Consider the following 20,919-nt stretch of genomic DNA (forward strand, 5'->3'; position numbering starts at 1 on the left):
CTTTTTAACGGTATCACATGTGTAAAAAATAGAGTTGCGGTGTGACCTTGATTACTCATTCCTTCTTTACTTTGTTTTTTATGTAAATAATAGATACTGTTTCAAAAGGTTTTTATCTAGTGTCTGTATAGTGAACTTTGATATAGGTATAGCGACTTTGATAGGCACGAGACCTTTAGGTTTGACAATCATGTCAGGCCCAAAGAAATATGAGTCTGGTGAACATGCCAGATTCAAAATACTTGGTTTTGACAATCAACCTAACCCAAGGCAAACATGTTGGCACTATATAAAAACCATGCGCTCTTATAAGCTAAAAGGTGCTAAAAAACCCTTACTATTATTTCTCTGTGTTTGCAAGGCTTGTTGGTATTTTCTTTCTATATTGGTCGTTGTTTTTGTAACCCTTGTCTTTAGACGAGGAACTTATTGGATCCTGGAGGGTAACCTTGTGTTGAGGAAATATCCTTAAGGACAATGCATGTACACGCCTCAAGTTATAGTTTGTTTATGTTTGATGTATCTAGTTTTTACACTAATCTTAAGGATATTTTAGTAACATGGACGAGAACACTACTGCCGACAATGTTATTGCCCTTAACAATGTTGTTGTTGAGAACTTAATTGTCGTCAGCTCTCCTGTCGCCAGCTCTGCTGTTGTTTCCATTATATCATTAGCTAAACCACTCCTCTTGTTTTAATGTAGACGACATTGTTCACTTTTTTTTAGGTTTGCTATAAATTTAAGGGGGGGCATATTAATGTAACAACCCGGCTATTCAAGCCCAAAACAATAGTAATTTTTTTTTACTTGACACACACCGTGTCAGTAATCGGTGGACGTGTTCCCTTTACATCATCAATATAGAATCCATACATCAACAACAATCAACATTTTATTTAAAAGGGAATCTTACATAAACTCATAATATTATGTTTGCATGATTAGAAGTTCGCATTTAAAATATACATGTATAGACATGAGTTTGTATTCTATCCTACAAATAGACATCACAAATTTAATCTAAAAGGATCTAATAATAGTTATACATTCAATTCATTGATTCATATAAAATACATCATGATTTAGATTGCAATTACATGATTCCTTGCAAAAGTAGGTTCCCGTGTATTGGGTTTCCTAGGCACTTTGTTGGTACGACATTCCTACTGCAGTACAAAACATTTACAAGAATGAAATTACTTAATAATAATAGTAAGAAAACGATTTGGCAGTTTAATGAAGAATTAACATTATCTCATGTTTGAAGCGTGACATTTGTAGTTCCTTCATGTTATTGGTATACACAACTTGCAATACATATAGACGCACCAATTCTTACAATCAGCCATAATCTTAAATCCAGCCATCCTCTTAAGACATCATTTATCGAGGTTAACCATTCACTCACCTTGGCCATCCCCTTCGAATGTCATCGGTCGAAGCTAATCAATTATTTGTCCCGATCATCCCTTCGGATGCCATGAGCCAAAGCTAATCATTTGTTTGTCCCGGTCATCCCTTTGGATGCCATTAGCCAAAGCTAATCAATCGTTGGTCCCAATCATCCCTTCAGATGCAAATAGCCAAAGCTAATCGTTCGTTTGTCCCAGTCATCGCTTCGGATGCCATTAGCCAAAGCTAATCAATCGTTTATCTTGGTCATCCCTTCGGATGGAATTAGCTAAAGCTAATCATTTGTTTGTCCCGATCATCCCTTTGAATGCCATTAGCCGAAGCTAATCAATTCTTTGTCTCGGTCAACCCTTCGGATGCATAGCCAAAGCTTAATCATTCATTTGTCACGGCCATCACTTTAGATGCCATTAGCCGAAGCTAATCATTTGTTAACATTTAAGCATGTTGTCATCCTTTATCCAACCATAGTTATCATTCCTTCAGGCCGATATTACAAAGAATCCTTATTCATCCATTACTCATATGTTACATTCTATACATGTTCATTTCCTCGTAATAACATACATACATATATCATGTATATTTTCAGAGTTAGTATCCCAATGTGCAAGTGTTTGTATGAGTCAATTCTTTTATATTCTTACATATAGTATTCACGTGAAAGTCTACTGTTACTGTCCAATTTTCAACCGTTACTGTCCAATTTTCAACCGTTACTCTCTAGACATTAAATTGTTACTGTTCAATTTTCAAATGTTACTGTCCAAACGTTATTATCTAGACATTGAATTGTTACTGTCCAAACATTACTATCTAGACATTGAAATGTTACTGTCTAATTTTTAACTATTACTGTCCAACCGTTATTATCTAGACATTGAATTGTTAATGCCTAACTTTGAATTGTTACTATCCAATTTTAAACTATTATTGTTAAACACTCATTAGATTTTTTACCATATCTAAAGTTTTAAAACTCCATTTTAAGTGAGATTGATCTCATTAGAAAGTTAGGACACGAGGCTACAAGTTCTCTGAAGGGAGGAGAACCCAGTTTTGCCTTTAAGATAGTCAAAATTTTTCATTAACTAATTAGTCATGCTGCCCTACATAATTAGTCACAACTCAGTCTCAGTTGGTAACCCACAACTAGAGTTCTACATCTCTAAATTGAGCAAGACTAGTTTCCTTGGTTAGTTAACATTCAGATCTACAATTTCTATGCGGAACCCGATCCTAATTCTCTCTGAAGCCAAAATGGGCCATGACTAGAGGCTACTCTGAAGCCAAAATGGGCCGTAGTGGCTTCTTGTTTTTCTGCCAAATGCTTCAGAATGGCGCTGAAATGGACTGTAGGAGCTTTGTTCCTGCGCTCAAAGCGTGCGGCGAGCAGTTTTCGAGAGTTTTAGGAGGGAAATCAGTTCATTGTGGTATTCGAAAGATGGGTTTTGTTTCTGCTATGTTGTTTCAAGATGGGTTGGCTCGTTTTTATGACCTGCGTGGTTGTTTGGGTTTTGCTTGACACTTGTTTGATGGAATTCCTGCAAGAGCTGGCAAGGATGTCGTTTAATGAGATGCCGGAGAGGAACTGTCTTGAAAAATAGTTGCAAATAGGACAGCGTTTTCTGACAAGCAAATACATCCATATACGGTGCAGATCTTTGATATCATCTTAAATACTATTTACACCTTCTTGTTCCATTAAATCAAAGAATTCTCAAATTACAAACCCACGTTTATTCCATCTATCTACAGGCATCTACGGCTGCAATTAATCATAAGCTTTACACGCATTTCTCTGTACAGTGTGCATGTATTTATTTATTCTCTTCTCACGGCATGCACAAATATATCACAGGTTATCGGTCAGATTTACATACCATGGCCTGTGAATGCCAGTGGATACGGTGGCCGCCACCACTAATACTTCAGCAGCTGCCACCACTCTTTTAGTCAGCATGACAGCTCCAATCTGCCTGAGTGCCATTTCTACTAATTTTCTTCCCCGGGGTCCACTGCCCCCGAGCACAATTCCTCTTAGAGCCAAATAGACAGCACGGGAAACTTTTTCAAAAATCGGATCCCCAGCCTGCAAGCTCTTTGCTAACATCCTAGACATGACTATCTTTCTTGGCTTAAGCTTCTCCTCATCAACTACCTTGTTATCAACTTGCAACAACCCACCAACTACTTCAATTATTTCTTCAATTCCCGCATCATCAACACGGTCCAGGACTTCCGACAGTTTATTGCTGCACTCTAACAGAACGCTTTCCATGTCTGCACTGCTGGTTACTGCTTGCTCCATCAGGAGCGTTTGCCGGCAAACCAGAATGCTGCAAATTGTGGAGTTTCAGATCAATTAGTAACCCACTTGCATCAAATAAAGATGCAAAGATGTCAATCACCCCCAAAAAATGGAAATATGAAAATAACAATGAAGAGAAAGCATCTTTCAAACCAGTCTCCAAAGTGCATTGAGTTATTAGAAAATTAAGAAGAGACATTCCAAAGGTGGATCACTTGCCTGGTAGAAATTACAATGATTTTCTGAATTTGAGCCTGCACAGCCCTCAACCGAAACAGGTTTAGCATAAAAGTTTCGGGCAGAGCTTCTTTTGTTAGACCAGAAACTCCACTCACTAACTTCAACAATCCTAGCCTCACCAACAAATCAACTCTTTCACCAGTGCATTCCGGTTCTGGTTGTTGGTTATCTGATTGAAACAGGAAACCAAATGAGGACATTGGGAAAAATGTAATTACTATAGAAGATAACTGAAGCTTTTCTTTTTCAAGCAAGCAACTAAACAAGCATAAATCATGACAAAAAAATTCCTGTCAATCTTGTAAAGAGCTTGATATTGTGTAAAGTTTACAGTTTTTACAAAGTAGCTCCCATACCTGTCTCAGAAGCCACAGAAGAAGAACCAATTGCTCTTTCATTTGTTTTGACCAGAAAGTTTCCACCAGTTCTAAGGGTGGTGAGAGGTACAAAAACCCGTGATGAACTGTCATGGCTCTTCAAAGCAAAGAGAGAATTCTTGTGTTCTTCCCACTCATGATCTTCACTACTCTTTACAGATGAAAGCCACTGCATTGTCAGTGGTAGAGAGTTACAGGAATCCGAATCAGACCCATAATGGTTGGCAAAAGCTTTTCTAAGATAATCCAATGCAGCAGGACCTGTTAACAAAGGCTCCATCATTCTTATGCGAGCTTTACTAATCTCTTGCTTAAGAGCCTGTCGAATAGGTAGATCATTCAGATAACTCTCAAAAGCTTGATAAGTTCAGCAAGAAAAGAAAATGATGGCCAGAAAAGCACCAAGCAGCGAATAGGAAAAAATAATATAATGAATGTCAAGCAGTTGATTTTTTGCCTTTGAGCTAGTAGTGTACTTAACAAACATAAGCTATAACTTGCATTTGATGAAATGGGATAGGAAAGCTTATTAATCAACTCAATGAACGGTTTCTGCAGGGAAGTTCTTAAGAAATCACATACAGTACAGAAATAGGCAGTGGAGAGGTGCTCATATTCGCTTATATGGACATTCTAGCAGATTTTATCCACAACTTACATGCTAAATAGGACACTTTTCATTGTCTGAAAGGACCAGAAATAAATTCCACGAAGATGAATCAGAATAGACATACGTGAGCCAAGAGCAAGACAAAAGAGAAGCCATGAATATGCACACCTGTATCTGCTGCAGCACAAAGCGCAGACCTTTGATCAATGTGGCAATATGTGAATACTTCGATTCATCTTGGGTTTGACAAGTCTCAGCCAACTCTTTTAACATTTTCTGATGCAGGGCCTTCATTTCATCCTCATGGGCTAGAGAGGAGAGTTTCTGCAAAGTAACTAATGCAAACTCTAGAATCTTCCCACAGTAACCAACGTCCATGTTACCTGACCTCAGAACCTAATAAGTGAAGGAAACTCAGTATCACAACAGAAACAAGAACCTATATTAGTAGTAGTTGAAAAAGATACCCACCTGAGCAAGAAGATCTGGATCGATACTTTCAACAATCTCTTGTTTCCAGCTCTCAGGAGCCAGCTCCTGAATTTCGTCCCTCACCTCCCCTACAAGCTGAACTACCCACTCATAATTGGGCTCATCCTGTTTCATGGATTCCAGAACACTATCCCAGAAAGCTGCCTCCATTGTCTCTCTCACCTTTGCCTGAAAGTAATGAGGCAAGAAGGGAAAATTAGTTTATAAACTCTACATCTCAACTCAAAACCAGCTTGGTGGAAAACTAAGAGACAAAAGTTTTATTGTCGACAGCCTATCATTTTCAGTGAAATCTGGACAGGTTACAAAAAACTTCAAATCCTTTTTTAACAAACTTCCATAAAGCAGCATATTCATATCACCAGGGCTGTATAAAAGCAACCATTATTCCCTTGGCAAGGCATACTGGAAACAAAATAATTAAATAAAAAATAAGTAATGAAATCAATGGAGATATATTTATGGTAATTTCATTATCTTCAAATAGATTGATTATTGGTTAATGATCATAGTTGTGTTAATGCACTAACCTTGAGGCTGTTTTCATCTTTGTCATCAAGATTGAACCTATCCTTAAAACCATGGCGTTGCTCATGGAGAAACTCATTTATGATCAATTCATTCTCTGTTATTGATTTCCCAACAGCAGAACCTGACTGGCCATCGAAGTAGCTGCTGCTAGTTGCAGAGGAAGCAGGTTCTTTTGCTGATGAGGTATCTTCTCTGAATAAGGAGCGAACTACACGGCTTGGCCTCTCAATACCATCACCCACATTATTTCTATTAGCCGAGCCAGTAACAGAAGGAGAAGATGGGGGCATGCTAGGAGATAGAAAGTGTATGATTGGAGACCCTACTGGACTTCCATTTTCCTTAGCTTGAAAATACCTAGATCGTGTTTCAGATAGTGCAGCTTCCATATGCTGAATACCAGCATCTCCACTCAGATGTTGAACCTTTTCCCTTAATAGTTTTTGGTCTTCTGTAACCTGTATCGAAACAATTAAAAGATAATTATCTAATGAAAATACCAATACCAGCAGAAACATTGGGCAGAATGCCTTATCAAAAGGCTTCACAAAATGAATCTAAATTCAGATAATCGTTCGTTCAATTATGCAACACCCCTTTTCAATACCAAATACAAAGGCAGTTAATGGCTTGTTTCAAGACTTGAACACACAGTGATTAATCAGAAGTATGACAAGACCGCAAAACTCTAAGAACTGAACTTTATTTTACTTTGAAAAAGTTTTAAGTCATTTTTAATGTGCTTGAGTTCACAAGATTTGTTCCTGTCATGTGTATCAGTTTATATTTTCATGGATGATGGTAAGACCTGTTTCTGAATGGCTTTCATATCATGAGTAAGAGCATCAGTGCTCCCTTCTGGGGTGAGCTTGCATTTTTGGATCATAGAGAGTTCAAGCTGGCATGCAGCTCTCACCAAGTCCTCCTCCAATGACTGAGCATCCTTAACCTTCCACACCACAAAGCAATTCAAGTAGGAGCACCATTCTTTATCAAAAGCTGCAAGTTGAGACTTGAACGTACAACGTTTTGGTGACATGGACTCAGAATCCTCATCAGAACTGTGCATGGGCCCATCCAGTATAATCCTTATCAACAACTCAAACTCTCGAATGAAATCTTCAGCAGACTTGGCCAGAGCAATCTCGCGCTGCCCTTGACCACTGAAAACAGCATCTGGATGTCCTAAAATCATGTAGGCACAAAGAACAATTCTCACTGGATACCTTGACAATGTAGCAGCACTTCTGGCAGACTCCCTGGTGGTACCTACTCGTTTTGCTTCTCTGCTCCTCATAGAGGACCTTGGAGTAGTCCTCCTTTTCTTAGGGGTGGCAACTCTTTTGAGAAGGTGATCAATGTTTTCCAAGCTGGAGGGATGATCCATAGTAGCAACAGCCATGGAGACTCTAAAGCGGCTCTCAACACGATCAAGTAGAGCCTTCACAGTCTGAAGAGTACCAGTTGATTCAATCAGACGAGCAAGCTGTTCAAATGGCATCGACTTCACACAGTTTTCATTGATTTTCAGGGCATCATAGTCTTTTGCCAGGTCTATGGTAGTCCTCCTTGACCTCAGGAACTGCCTCCAGCACCTAAAAAAATGTAAGCAAGTATACATTGCTCAGGTAAAATTTATACTGAAGAGCAAGCCAGATGTTTTTACACAGGGCTAATGACTTGACAGCTTAGCAAATTTTTTAAAAAAAATAGCAAGTGCAGATTATATACCTTGCTAATTTTCTAGAAAGGAGATCAGCCTGCTTGTGCATCTTATTCCAGTTCACTCGAACAGAGCTATGCTGCCGTCCTCTCTGCCTCAAATATTCTGCTCTTTGTCTCTTTGCCTAGTTATCATAAAATTCAATGAGAAAACAAACATATGAGCAGCGACGCAAAGGTTACCAATTTACAAGTGAATATGAGGAAGATGCTATTAATTATTAATTTCTGGGTTCAGACAATATCTGTACCCTTTGCAGTCGATCTTCCAGCTTGTCCCTCATTCTCCTCCTCTCAATCTCACGTTGGTGAGAGACAGACCTGGCTACTCGCTGAACTTGCAACACCCTAGCACATGCCCTCCTCTTTTCAGCTTCCAGCAATCCCATTCGCTTCTTTTCAGCGGCTGCACGTTTTTGGTTAATTGCTGCACGTACACGCTCCTTGTACTTACTTTCCCGAGCCATTCTTCGTGATAATGATTGGGATGTTCTCTCCTTAAGCGTGGCCCTTCTTTGTCTGTATGCCTTGAGCATGAGCATTCTATTTGCTTCAGCCTGCTGAACCCGTAACTCCACTTTTGTTCCAAGCCTCTCCCTTTCTCTTTCAAAACGCATCTCCACCCCAGTTTTAGCCGCCTGCCGCAACTCATCCAACCTAGCCAGGCGCATCTGAGCTTTTTCCAGAATGCTTAACCTGTAATATCAGAATGTGCGCTCAAACATGCAGCTTTACTAATATTTATGAACTTCAAAATAGTGTGGTTTGAAAGGAATGTATTTGCAGCTTTGTTTCTAATGGACAAATCTAAAACATTGCATCAACAAAAGGGAAACTGAATCAGAAAAAAAAAAAAATTCAAAAGAACATATGCAGAGCCATAAGCCAAAAAGAATAGGTCTGGGGTGCACAGTCAGATGGCAGCATGGAGCCAGCCAATTCCAAGATATGGAAGAAAATCAAGGAATGCAAAATCCGTTTTTAATGTTAAACATTTTCAGGAAAAATTGTGAGATACAGTCGAGAAAAAGAATAATCCAGGCCAAATCTTTTTTACTAAATGAAATATCATTTGATGACAAGTGACGAGCAATAAGGATATGTGAAAAACCTGTAAGAAAAAATGTGGTGTATAACCCATGTTAAAACCTAAAGGGAATAAGGACGGAGAAATTTACAAGATTGTTAATAAGAGATAGGAAAAGAAAAACGAATAAAAAATCATAGCGAAAAAAGCAGCATCATGATCCATCATTGAAGTGTATGAGGAATCAACACAATCAGGGTAAAGCTTGGACAGTAATGATAAAGCATGGCGATGCTTAAAGGTCACATGGATAGCATTCAAACCACCAGGCTTTAATACAAAAACTATTCAATTAAACATCAAGAACCCAATCAGTAACTAATAAAGACTACCTTTTTTGCTCCGCGGCATGAAGCTTTGCTTCAAGGCGTTGGGCAAGGTCTTCTTCATGAGATAAACATTGTGAGGGGCTTCTTGGCTTTGGTCTAGCCTTGCTTGACAACTTCTCATAGAATTGCTGTACTCAAAAGGATTGAGCCAAAACAATGTTAAAAAATAAATTCCCATGAAATGTGCTGTGTGATCAAATTTCTAAAAACTAAAATTATTCAAAAAATATTCTAACAATGAATTAATTAACCAAAAAGAAAAGGAAAAACTTTTCCCAAAAAAAAAAAACGCGTGATGTGATTATTATCCAAAATAATTAAAACATATGTTAGATATAGCAAGTGAAAGAAAATCCCACATGCTTAAAAACAAAAATCCAACAGGAAAACAAAGCAATCCCCACCACCACCAACCTAACACCAGCAAAAAATTAATAAATATAAAAACCTCTTCAAATTTCTTTTGATGAAAGAAAATATATTAATCCCGATAAAAGAAAAAGAAACTATAAATTGTAACAGAAAAGTGGTGAACTTTTCACAAATCAACAAAAAAAAAAAACCAGAAAAAAGAAATAAAATAAAACACGGTACCTAAAACAAGAAAAGCATAACAATTCTTGGTTACCAGGAAAGAAATTATTTCATTTCATTGCAGAATAAAAAAAAATAATTCCTTGACACCAACCAACAGTCAAAGATGATTGCTTTTTTTATTTTATTTTATTAAAAAATCTTCTTTAGTTCAGAATTCTGGCACCCAAAAAAAGAAAATACATTCAACACCGATTGTTAATATTCCTTCTCTAATTCAGTAGTAAAAAATATAAATTGAAAATTTAAAAAAAAAACGGTAACCAAGTGCTTCTTCGTGACTTGAATAAATAACCAGAAAGAACCGAAAAATTAATTCCGAAAAATAAAAAAACAATAAAAATAACGGCAATCAATCAAAGGAGGAAAAAATAATAATAATCAATACGATTTTAAGCAAAAAAAAAATTAAAATTAGTTTTGGAATTTCAATTTAAAAAATTGATAATTAATCTTCGTTCTCTTTGAAAAGAAACGGAAAGAGTTGAGTTATAATAATAATAAAGAACCTGTCGACGGAGATGAGCGTGTCGAAGTTTAGCTTCGATTTCTTCAACACTACTAGTTGTAGGAGTCTTCGCTTCCAATAGTCTTTTTTGAAGGTTCTTCGGTATTCTCCTCGGAGACGAGAACGATACCTTATCACTCACAGGAAAATCAATAACAACTCCACCACCCACTACCCCAGCCGACGGCGACGGCGACGATGGTGATGACGACTCCGCTCCAATATCCATAATTCACAACCAAAGCAACAGCAGGAGGAGGAGGAGGAAGACACCAAAACGATACCGTATCTCTCTCACACAAACACTTTCTTTCTTTGTTGATGAATCTCTTGTGTTTTTTATATACATGTACAAGAAAATTCAAAGGGAAAGGCTGCGTCGATTCCTTCTTGAATTGTTTTTAAAAGAATTCTGTTAGAGAGAAAGAGAGAAGAAAAAGCGTGTGTGTAAAGTGTTTATGTTGTGTTGTGTGAGATTTAACTTATCTTCGTCATCTGACTCATCTCCTCTCAGTATTTTCTGCCACGTCATCTCATCACAACGGCTCTCTCTCTCTCTCTTCGGTTTTTAATTTTACATAGATTATGTAATTACCATAATATTATGAACTATAGGTTAACCTCAGATCTTATAATTGTAATTAAATAATATTTATAATATAAAAAAAAATACAAGGAAAATAAAGAGTGAGGTGAAGAGGAATTCTTATTATTTTTTTAAAGAGAATGGAGAAATAAAAAAAAGGATAAATTATTATTACTTTTCAGTATATCCAACATCTTTTTTTTTTCCTTCTATTTATCTTTTTTAATATTGGCATAGATTTTTTTATAATTGAATTTAAAAAAATATTTATTAGTTAACATATAATATCTTATAAATCATGATTTTGATATTTATTTATAGAATCATGAAGTAAGTGTTTAGTAGTGTAGGGTGTTTTAATAAAAATAATTTTTAATTAAAATAATATTCTTTAATTTATTTTAAATATCAATATATTAACATCATTAAGAAAATAATAATTTAAAGAGCATATTTAATAAGAAGGAAAAAAAACTCTCCTCATATAATACATCCACTGTAATATAATTAATAATAATATCTATATTTATTATATATTATCTTAATTGATGAGAATATATTCAAAAATAATTTTAAAGAGTGTAGCTTAATTGATCAGATCCTGAATTAGATATTTAGAGATCACTAGTTTGAATCTTATAAATTTTAAAATTATTAAAAATTTATATAATTAATAATTTTAAAGTTTATAAAATTAAATATAAATGTTGGGATACCAATGATATATATATATATTCAATGACAATTCGATTATCGATGAATAATGCTTTTAAGAGATTCAACTCCACAAGAAAAGGATATAGACTCGTCGTGCTTTGTGCAGTGCCATCACAATCATTGCAATCAAAATCAATCAATATAATACCACTTCTTTTCAAAAAGCAAAAGTCTTTTTAAAGATTAATATGTTTTATTAAAATTATTTTTTTTATTTTAAACACTAAAAAATATATTTGTTTTGATGTTAAAAAGGTGTTTTTTCGATTTTAAAATTTTTATAATTTTAAATTATATCAAACTTGATTTTAAAAAGTAAAATAAAAATTATTATTGTATTAAACACTGCTTTAACATTGGTTTAATTAAATTTGTTTAGATAAAATAAATAGCTAAAAATTCAGTTATATCATTTAAATTTTATTAAATTAATATTTTTTCAGTTAAATTTTAAACATAAATCTATGCCAGGTTTTAAACCATGAATTTTTTAAATTAACAAATCAGTTTAATAAATATATATTTTTTATCTTAAATAATTAAGCCAACAAACTTAAAAGTTTTTGTGTTCAATAGATTGATTAATGGGATAGTTGAAAATTGGATGGATCGCATCACCCTACTTGTTTTCCACTTTCAATTATTTAAAAGAAAGTCAAATTTGTAACTTATTCCTCACCTATACTTTACTTGTTTTCAAAACCTAACTCCCTTATTTATGCCTTTGCAAGTAAGTAACCTCCTTGATTCTTGCTTGCATTTTCAGTTCTAGTTTGGAAGGAAATAGAGTAAACTAGGTTTTTTTTTTCTTACAGGTTACATTAATTTTTTTAATATAAAAAAATATTCAAACAAAAATAACATGAATTAACTTGCTACTAAGGATAATCTTGAAGAAAAAAAAATAAAATAAAAAAACTCAAAGCTCAATAGCCTGATATTAAATGATTAAATTAATTTTTTTAAAAAAATACTAGAGTCAAATTGAGTTATGAGAGCAAAATGACCATACAAAAAATAAAATAAAAATCTAGAATAAAATTCTTAATCATCAAAAAATTGAAAAAAAATGAATAGTAATTACAACAATAAGAACTACATATAATATAAAAACTAATGAAATAAAATAATGAGGAACTTAATCAAAAAATGGAATGAAAAATGATAAAAAAAAATAGTAATTAAAAGAATAAGAACCAAAATTGAATAAAAATAAATGAAATGAAATAAAATGTTAATGGATAAAATTGAAAGATAAAAAAAATCAAGAAAATGATAAAAAAAAAAAACAACAACAACAACAACAATTAAAAGAATGAGTACCATATTTAATATATATATATATATATAAAAAAAACAAAATCAAATGGAAATGGATGCATGGAACTAGAAAAAATATACAATCCAAAAAAGAATCCAAAATAAAAAAAAAAAAAAGAAAAAAACAAGGGTAATAATTGAATTTTTTTTCTCCATTATTTTCTTATGAAAATAATATTAATTTTAATTTTTAGTACAATAAAAAATCAACAATGAGAGCTGACTTCTAAGCAGGATTTTAAAAGCATGATAAACAAAGATAAGTATCAAATATAATATGAAAACTTAATAAAATTAAATAAAAAAATGAAATTATAAAAAAAATAAAAAAAGATTAAAATAAAAGGAATTTTAATAATAAAAATGAAGATTAAATTTAAAAATAAATTAAATTAAATAAAAAAATAAAATTCAATAAAAATATTTTAAAAAAATAACAATCAATTCAATATTTTAACCAGGTCTCTCTTTCTTTTGTTTTTTTTTTTTTCAACTCAAACTGACAGTCGGTCCAGGTTTCAAAGCAATAATAATATCCTCCCCGTAAAATAGTAAAATAATACTAAAGTGTAAAATGCACGCTGTTGCTGTCAGTCTTTATTGCTGATCAGAATGAACAAATTGTTTGGAAGACTCAAACAAGAGCATGTTGGCCACTCATTTCTCGGTGGAACATGCGGTGCTGGCCATCCCTCATGGCTGCTGCCTGCTGCTGCTCTTTTTGCCACTTGGAATAGCAGCCTCAATCCTCATAATCTGCTCAAAAAATAAAAATAAAATAAATGGTGGTCTAGAACTCATGTTCAAAATTTGTGGACGCCTTAAAATCTCAGTCTACACACACACATATAATAATATATATGTGTATTTTAATTGAAAATAATATATATATATATATATAAGATTAATAGCAGGTTGGAAAAGATAAAATATGAAAAAAGAATTAAGCAAGAAAACCACCTCTTGTACTACGTTAAGGTCCTTCAAGTTTGTTAAAAAACTTATGATTATATATAGAATTTACATTGTGTATTATTAATTTTTTAAAACATATTTTTTATAAACACTTTTTAAAATATAAAAATAAAAAGGTTATAAGTTTTTTTTTATTCATCCACTGAATAAATTTGTGGCAATAGTGTTTAAGTTTTCAGCCATGTTTGATTTTACATTTTAAAAATATTTTTAAAAAAATTTAAAAATTTTTATTTTTTTTATTTCAAATTAATATTTTTTTTATGTTTTTAGATCATTTTGATATGCTAATTTTAAAAATAATTTATAAAAAATAAAAAAAATATTATCTTAATATATTTTTAAATAAAAAATACTTTAAAAAATAATAATAACTGCCCAATAAAAACCAGAACCAGTAGAAGTAGATGGAATCACACCCAGGGAGGAAACAATATTCCACAGCCTAAATTAATTTCTGTCGGCTTGTTACTCACACAATTCTTACAACAGCTCAGCCTGAAGATAATGTTGTCAGCTGTACAGTCAGCAAATTAGAAAATGGATTCATGAAGCGTAGAGGGGCTTGCCGCTTGCGTATATTGGGGAAGCTTGATCTGGACGTGTAATGACAAATTCAAATCCAAGAAAAAAATCAAGACAAGCTAAACGACTTTTCGAAAAAAAAAAAATAATATATAATTTTTTAATCCTTTAACCATGTTTAAAAACTATTGCTTGAATGAGAATCAGCTGAAAAGGTGGTGGAAAGAGTAGGGAATAATAAATCTTCATATAAACACGTGATTGTACTTGTATTTTAAAAAAAATAAATTTTTTTTAAAAATAAATTTTTTATATATTGATTTTAAAAATAAAAAAATATAATTTTAATATATTTTAATATAAAAAACACTTTAAAAAATAATTATACAAATACAATTCCAAATAAATTTATTATTTAAGATTTTCTATAATATTATTATTTTTCAACAATTCTGGGAGGCTGCAAAAGCAGAAGACGTGACGCTTGGTCGCGACGGCTACGCGTCCATTCACCGAACTTTGCTACGTCTTTAAATAGAGGCGTCTTCCGTCACACGCGAGCAAAAATAGGAGCATACACCCTCACGCTCGCGAGTACCTAAACCAGTCCCCATTCTCTCAGACAAACACTCACGTGTCCATCAATCGATTCAGCACCGAACTTATGATTCAGACCTTCAAGTATAGTCTCAGCTCTCGTGATGCCATGTTTCAGAAAATGGTTACTCAAGACTGATCTCCATTATGGGAAGGCACGTGAATTTCATCCGATTTATATTTTCTGTTTTGCAAAGTGGTGTTATATATTCTTTAATATTAATTTTTAAATAAAATAATTTTTATTTTATTTTTATCATTATAAAAAAATAATCTAATTTTTTAAAAAAATTAAAAATAAATTTAAAAAATTTAAATTTAATATTTTCAATAAAAACAAATATAATCAGATATTATAAGTTTACCCAATTAATTAATTACTCAGGCTTTATTATAATTGGATATTAGATAAATAGTGAAATTAAATATTTAGAGCATGTTTATTTTTACGTTTTAAAATTATTATTGGAAAAAATTAAATTTTTTTATTTTTTTATTAATTTCAAATTAATATATTTTTAGTGTTTTTAAATTATTTTGATGTGTTGATATCAAAAATAATTTTTAAAAAATAAAAAAATATTATTGACATGTATTTTAACATAAAAAGTTATTTGAAAAGCAATCACAACACACTGTTTATTTTTATGTTTCAAAAGTGCTTTTGAAAAAAATTGAAATTTTTTTATTTTTTTATTAACTTTAAATTAATATATTTTTAGTATTTTTAAATTATTTTGATGTGCTAGCATCAAAAATAATTTTTTAAAAATAAAAAACATTATTAATATATATTTAACATAAAAAATTATTTAAAAATAATTATATTCCTCAGAAAAAAAATATAAGCTTTTAAAATGGGAAATATGTACAGAAAAATACGGCTCCAATTTGTTTAGCTGGGTTCCATCCACCAGAAAAACGTACCTGCTTAACTGGCCAGGAGACGCGGGATGCAGACATACCGAAAAAGAGTCAAGGTGGGGCCCAGTGAGCAGCGGCTTTTGCTGATGGTGGGCCCGTCCAGTTTATGAAAAGCGGGGCGTATTGTCATTAAAAGATGCCTGGCCCAATGTATGTCTAACCTCCACGTGTGAGCACAGATAGAGATGACAATTGTTAACCGTGGTACACTTTTAGATATTAATCATCACCATAATCAAAATAGATATCCATAATTATAGTCGCAGCTATAGTGATAGTTAGTTATGATTTTTGCATGAATTATCTATTCAGCTAATCGTTAACTGTCTATTTTATTTTAAAAAAGTTGAAATTAATAAATAAATAAAAATCATAAATGTTTTGTCTAGTTTTCAAATAGTAGATCCTTGGGTCAATTTAAATATGTTGTTTTTTTTATTTATCAAAATAACAATATTTCAAGTTATTTTCTTAACAAAAACTTTTGTAGTGTTAACCTAACCAGATTTGAATTGAGTTTGGTATAGTGAAAGGTCAACCCACGAGAGTCATCTAGTTTAGCCAAATTAATGTTTTTTCTTGTTTGAATTTAAATCTAGACTACGTGAGGTTTTTGGGTTGTAGATTTTATAAGTCAACATGAAAAACCTGTGATCCATGATATGAGATCGTAATTATCTTATAGAATCCAAATCAAAACAAAATAGAAAGTTTAATTCTATTCAACAAAATATTCAATGCTGAAAATAAAAAAAATATATTCAATTAAAAAAAATTCTTTTAGAAATATCTAAATTTAATAAAGAGCAACAAATAAAAAAAAAAACCCCTGAAATGACCTAAATCATTTTTAGAATTAGTAAAAAATCCTATATAATGAAAATAAAATAATAAACAAAATCTAATCTCCAATTAAATCAAAGGATAAAACTGAAAAAATATAAGTTTGAAAAAAAAAAATGAACCAAGGTAAATCTCCTAAACTTGGTTCAACCTTTCAAATTTACAACTCGTTAAATTCTAAACTCTAACTCAATTAAGAAATTCGTTCCAAAGTTGAAAAGTGAAATAAAAAATATATCAATTTAAAAAATCAGTCAAAGTTAAAAACATATAAGAAATAAAGGATGAAATCATAAAAATAATCAATTTAAAAAATGATCTCAAATAAAAATAAATAGTGATCAAAATAATATGAATTAAATCTAACATATTAAAAAACTCAAGGATAATGGACTTGAAAATAAATTTTAATTTTATAAAATATTTTAAATAAAAAATATCAATTCAAAAAACATTAATCAAATTTAAAGAAAAATAAAATGAAGGGATGTTATGAAATTTTAAAAGATTCGGTGCGGAAATTAAGAAAAAAGATAAATTAAGGGGAAAAAAAACTAACAAGCACTAAACAGGTGGGAATTATGCTGCACGTACCATCCAGAAAGGTAAGCCATAATACCACATTATAATCATAAACAAACCAAAATGAAAATATGAATAAGCCTCGAGGTAAGGTAAGAAAATTTTAATTTTAACAGCAATAAAGTTATTTTACTGCGTAGGGAAAAGTACAATTAAAAAAAAAAAGCCTCTAGACCAAAGTTTTTTTTTTCTTTTTATGGGCAATTAAGTAATTACACTTAACAATAATAATACCCATAGCCAGGCAATTTAGTTTTTTTTAAGAGGATAAAAATATCATTTTAATAACAGCCTCTTCTGAGACGTGTTCGTTTCAAACGGCACATGAGACCATACTGATTAAAGTTAGGACCAAAATTTAGGGTGTGAAATTTCTAACGCGAAGTTGTGGTCAAATTTGGGCCAATTGATAATAGAAGTCAAAGAGCTACACCGTTGGATTGAATAAGTACCATGGATTTATTGGGTATTGTAATAACAATTGTTTTTTAAAATGTATTTTTTTAAAAAATATATTAAAATAATATATTTTTATTTTTTAAATTTATTTTTAATATCAGTACATCAACACAATCTGAAAAAAAAAATTAAAAAAAGAAAAAATAAAATAAAATTTGATTTTAATTTTTTTAAAAAAATACTTTTAAAACATAAAAATAAACAATATCCATATCTTATTGAAGTTGCTATTTTTTACCAAACAAGATGTTGGATGGAGAAAGTTTTTGCTTGGCACTATCATGTTTAGGGGTTCTACTTAGAGAAGAAAACCCAACTTTCAATGAAAAGGTTTTTGATCGAATAAGAACAACGTTAATGTTTTATTTTTAGTGTTTATTGAGTTGAATTTAATGACCTCATCAGATTTAAATTGAGTTTGGTCCCGTGAGAGGTCTACCCCCGAGGGTCACCTAGTTTAGCTAGGTCAACATTTTTTCTTATTCAAATTGAAATTCATTTTAGATTAAGCTTCGAAGTTGTAGGTTTTCCAGGTCAACCTAAGAAATTTATAATCTAGAGCATAAAATCGTGATTATCTTATGAAACCCAAATCGAAACAAAATAGGGAGCTAAATTCTATTCAACTAAATATTGAAGGCTGAAAATAAAAAGTAAAATTCAATTAAAATACAAATTTTTTTTTAGAAAAAACTAAATTTAATAAAGAATAAAAATTAAAAAGATATGAAATAACACAAATTATTTTTAGAATTAGTAAAAAATTCTATACAAAAAAAATTAAAAAAATCCAATCTTCAGTTAAATCAAATAATATAGGATAAAACTGAAAAAAAAAAAGATTTATTGACAAGAACACAAAAAATGAAGAAAGCCTCCTCTTTTGAGACATGTGTTTCGTTTCAAACGGCACATGAGACAATATTGATTTAAGCTAGGACCAAAATTTGGGGCGTGAAATTTCCAGCGTCAACGTTCTAGTCAAATTTGGGCCACTTGATAATAGAAGTCAAAGCTCCACCATTGGATTGAATAAGGACCATATCTGGTTGGAGGAGGTTTTTGCTTGGCACTATCATGTTTTGGGTTTCTGCTTAGAGAATAAAGCCCAACTTCGCTGAGGTCGTTAAACACTTAAATACTGTTGATTTTATATTTTATAAGTATTTTTATAAAAAATTAATTTTTTTTATTTTAAATTAATATATTTTTTTATATTTTTAAATTATTTTAATGCATTTATATTAAAAATAATTTTTTAAAAAATAAAAAATATTATTTTAATATACTTTTGAAAAAACAAACTTTAAAAAATAATTATAACCACACTCCTAAACACCCTTGAAAAGATTTTTCAATTAACCACAATATTTTATTTTATTTTATTAGTATTAATCTTAAATTTATACTGGATTTAGTTCTATTAATCAAGTTTTATCATATTAATATTTTGATTTGATTTAACTAAAAACACAGCTCGAATTAATAAAGCAAAGGCTTGAAAAGAGAAAATCAAAGAAACGTGGAAGAAGAAGGTGTCCACAATAGAAAATGATTCACACAGTTGCTGATTTTCATCATTTTTAATCCCTTTGTACCTAAAAGTTGCTTCACCGACGTCGTCTGCTTACGTGCGGGGCTGACGAGAGCACATGCCCAAAAGCTTCTTCCTCCCTTCAACTATTTCATCAAAGAAATCATCAAGCTGTCCAATTATGGTCTCTACCCCACATCTCAGCAACCCAAAGCAACTCTTCAAGCTGTCAACCTTGTCTTGGATGTCCATGCCTGATTCACCCTCCACAGCGCCACCGCTCTCCAGCCCTGCCCTGAGCTCCTCCATTGCAATTCTTGCCTGCCTGAACTCATAAAGCATGATACCAGCTGATGAAGCCGGCTGCCCACCGATTTGATCCATTCCGTTTTCCACTCTTCGCTGCAGTCTTGCTATTGAATCCATGGAGGCTGAACCAAACGTCATCTGCTCCCCCTCCCTAAACGCGGCTGCTCCTTGCCAAAATGGTGGCCAACAATACACTAGCCCAGCAAGCAAGATCAATAGAAGCAACGAGTTAACATTCCTCGTCGCGTGTAGAACACCTCGAAATCCATTGAATGCATTGAACCAGCTCGACTCAATCATGACACTATTAAAATTTCCTTCGAACTTCAGTGACAACGCTTCAACTCTTGTTTTTATCAGCCTCTTGTTCTCCTCTTCCATCACTATAACTTCCCTTTGACAAGCTACGATTGCACGAATAACCTACACAATTATCACAACCATGCATAATTAAATACGTAAGTAATTAGTCAAGCTAGCTCGAAACATCTTGTATATATCCTTTATGACACACACAGTCACACAGAGAGACTAAACCTGACGTGAAACTTGTGCATTCGAATGGTGACGATAACCATCGAGAGAGGAAGCTATATTGGCACCGGAGGAGTGATGGTTTTCCATAGCTAGAACACCTGATTTGAGTACGAGACAGGCTTCCCAGAGCCTGGAGCTTTCATCCATGTACTCGTCAAGCCACTTTTCTCCTACGGGAAGGTGAAGTTCTTGAACCAGAGTGGTTAGCCGAGAATGGAAAGATTGGAGAGAGGCTAGAACTTTGGAAAGGAACTGAACAGAGATGAAGTTGTGAGATAGGAAGCACTGATCGAGGTCATCAAGCTCTCTTGAAAGCATGCTGTAGAAGCCACTGACAGGAGCAAGGTTGCATGGAGGATCCATAAACATTGGTATATGGGCGGTACTGAGAAGAAAAGATGCTGGAGATTAACTGGTTTATATTGCAAGATTGAAGACAACAAAGAAATAAAAGTACAGAATTTCAGTAGCTTTTTGGGAGCAGCACAGTACAGGCTTCTTTCTACAAGCTGGAATAGGATAATCGCTGGGTGCAATTATGTGTGTTTCCTTATGGAGTGGAGGGGATGATTAGGAATCTATTGTTATCATTGTCTAATTGGCAGAAAAGGTACAGAGAGAGAGATGAGCGGGGGAGATTTCTTGCTGTACAATAATAGATATCTCATAATAGTTTCACAGGTCGACTTTACAAGTTATTAATTTAAAATTTAATTTAATTTAAATTTAATTTAAAAGTTGATAGCATCAAACCTAAATCAATCTTAAAAGGGTAAACTTAAAGTTTTTTATT

The 20,919-nt window shown here is 32.4% G+C and overlaps 2 protein-coding genes across 2 annotated transcripts; both read right to left on the reverse strand.

Annotated features, from left to right (window-relative positions):
• Positions 1-3,041: 3,041 nt before the first annotated feature.
• On the reverse strand, positions 3,042-10,676 carry LOC118046095 (uncharacterized). The gene is made up of 11 exons (XM_035054866.2): positions 10,220-10,676; positions 9,120-9,244; positions 7,952-8,396; positions 7,710-7,825; positions 6,787-7,573; positions 5,978-6,436; positions 5,427-5,615; positions 5,124-5,351; positions 4,325-4,664; positions 3,948-4,137; positions 3,042-3,756 (listed from the first exon to the last, which is right to left on the reverse strand). The coding sequence occupies exons 1-11, from the start codon at positions 10,445-10,447 to the stop codon at positions 3,273-3,275; spliced, it is 3,591 nt and encodes a 1,196-aa protein (XP_034910757.1). The 5' UTR covers positions 10,448-10,676; the 3' UTR covers positions 3,042-3,272.
• Positions 10,677-19,169: 8,493 nt separating this feature from the next.
• On the reverse strand, positions 19,170-20,869 carry LOC118046094 (uncharacterized). The gene is made up of 2 exons (XM_035054865.2): positions 20,127-20,869; positions 19,170-20,012 (listed from the first exon to the last, which is right to left on the reverse strand). The coding sequence occupies exons 1-2, from the start codon at positions 20,493-20,495 to the stop codon at positions 19,374-19,376; spliced, it is 1,008 nt and encodes a 335-aa protein (XP_034910756.1). The 5' UTR covers positions 20,496-20,869; the 3' UTR covers positions 19,170-19,373.
• Positions 20,870-20,919: the final 50 nt, after the last annotated feature.

This window comes from Populus alba, chromosome 3 (assembly GCF_005239225.2).
Source record: "Populus alba chromosome 3, ASM523922v2, whole genome shotgun sequence".
Classification (NCBI taxonomy): Eukaryota; Viridiplantae; Streptophyta; class Magnoliopsida; order Malpighiales; family Salicaceae; genus Populus; species Populus alba.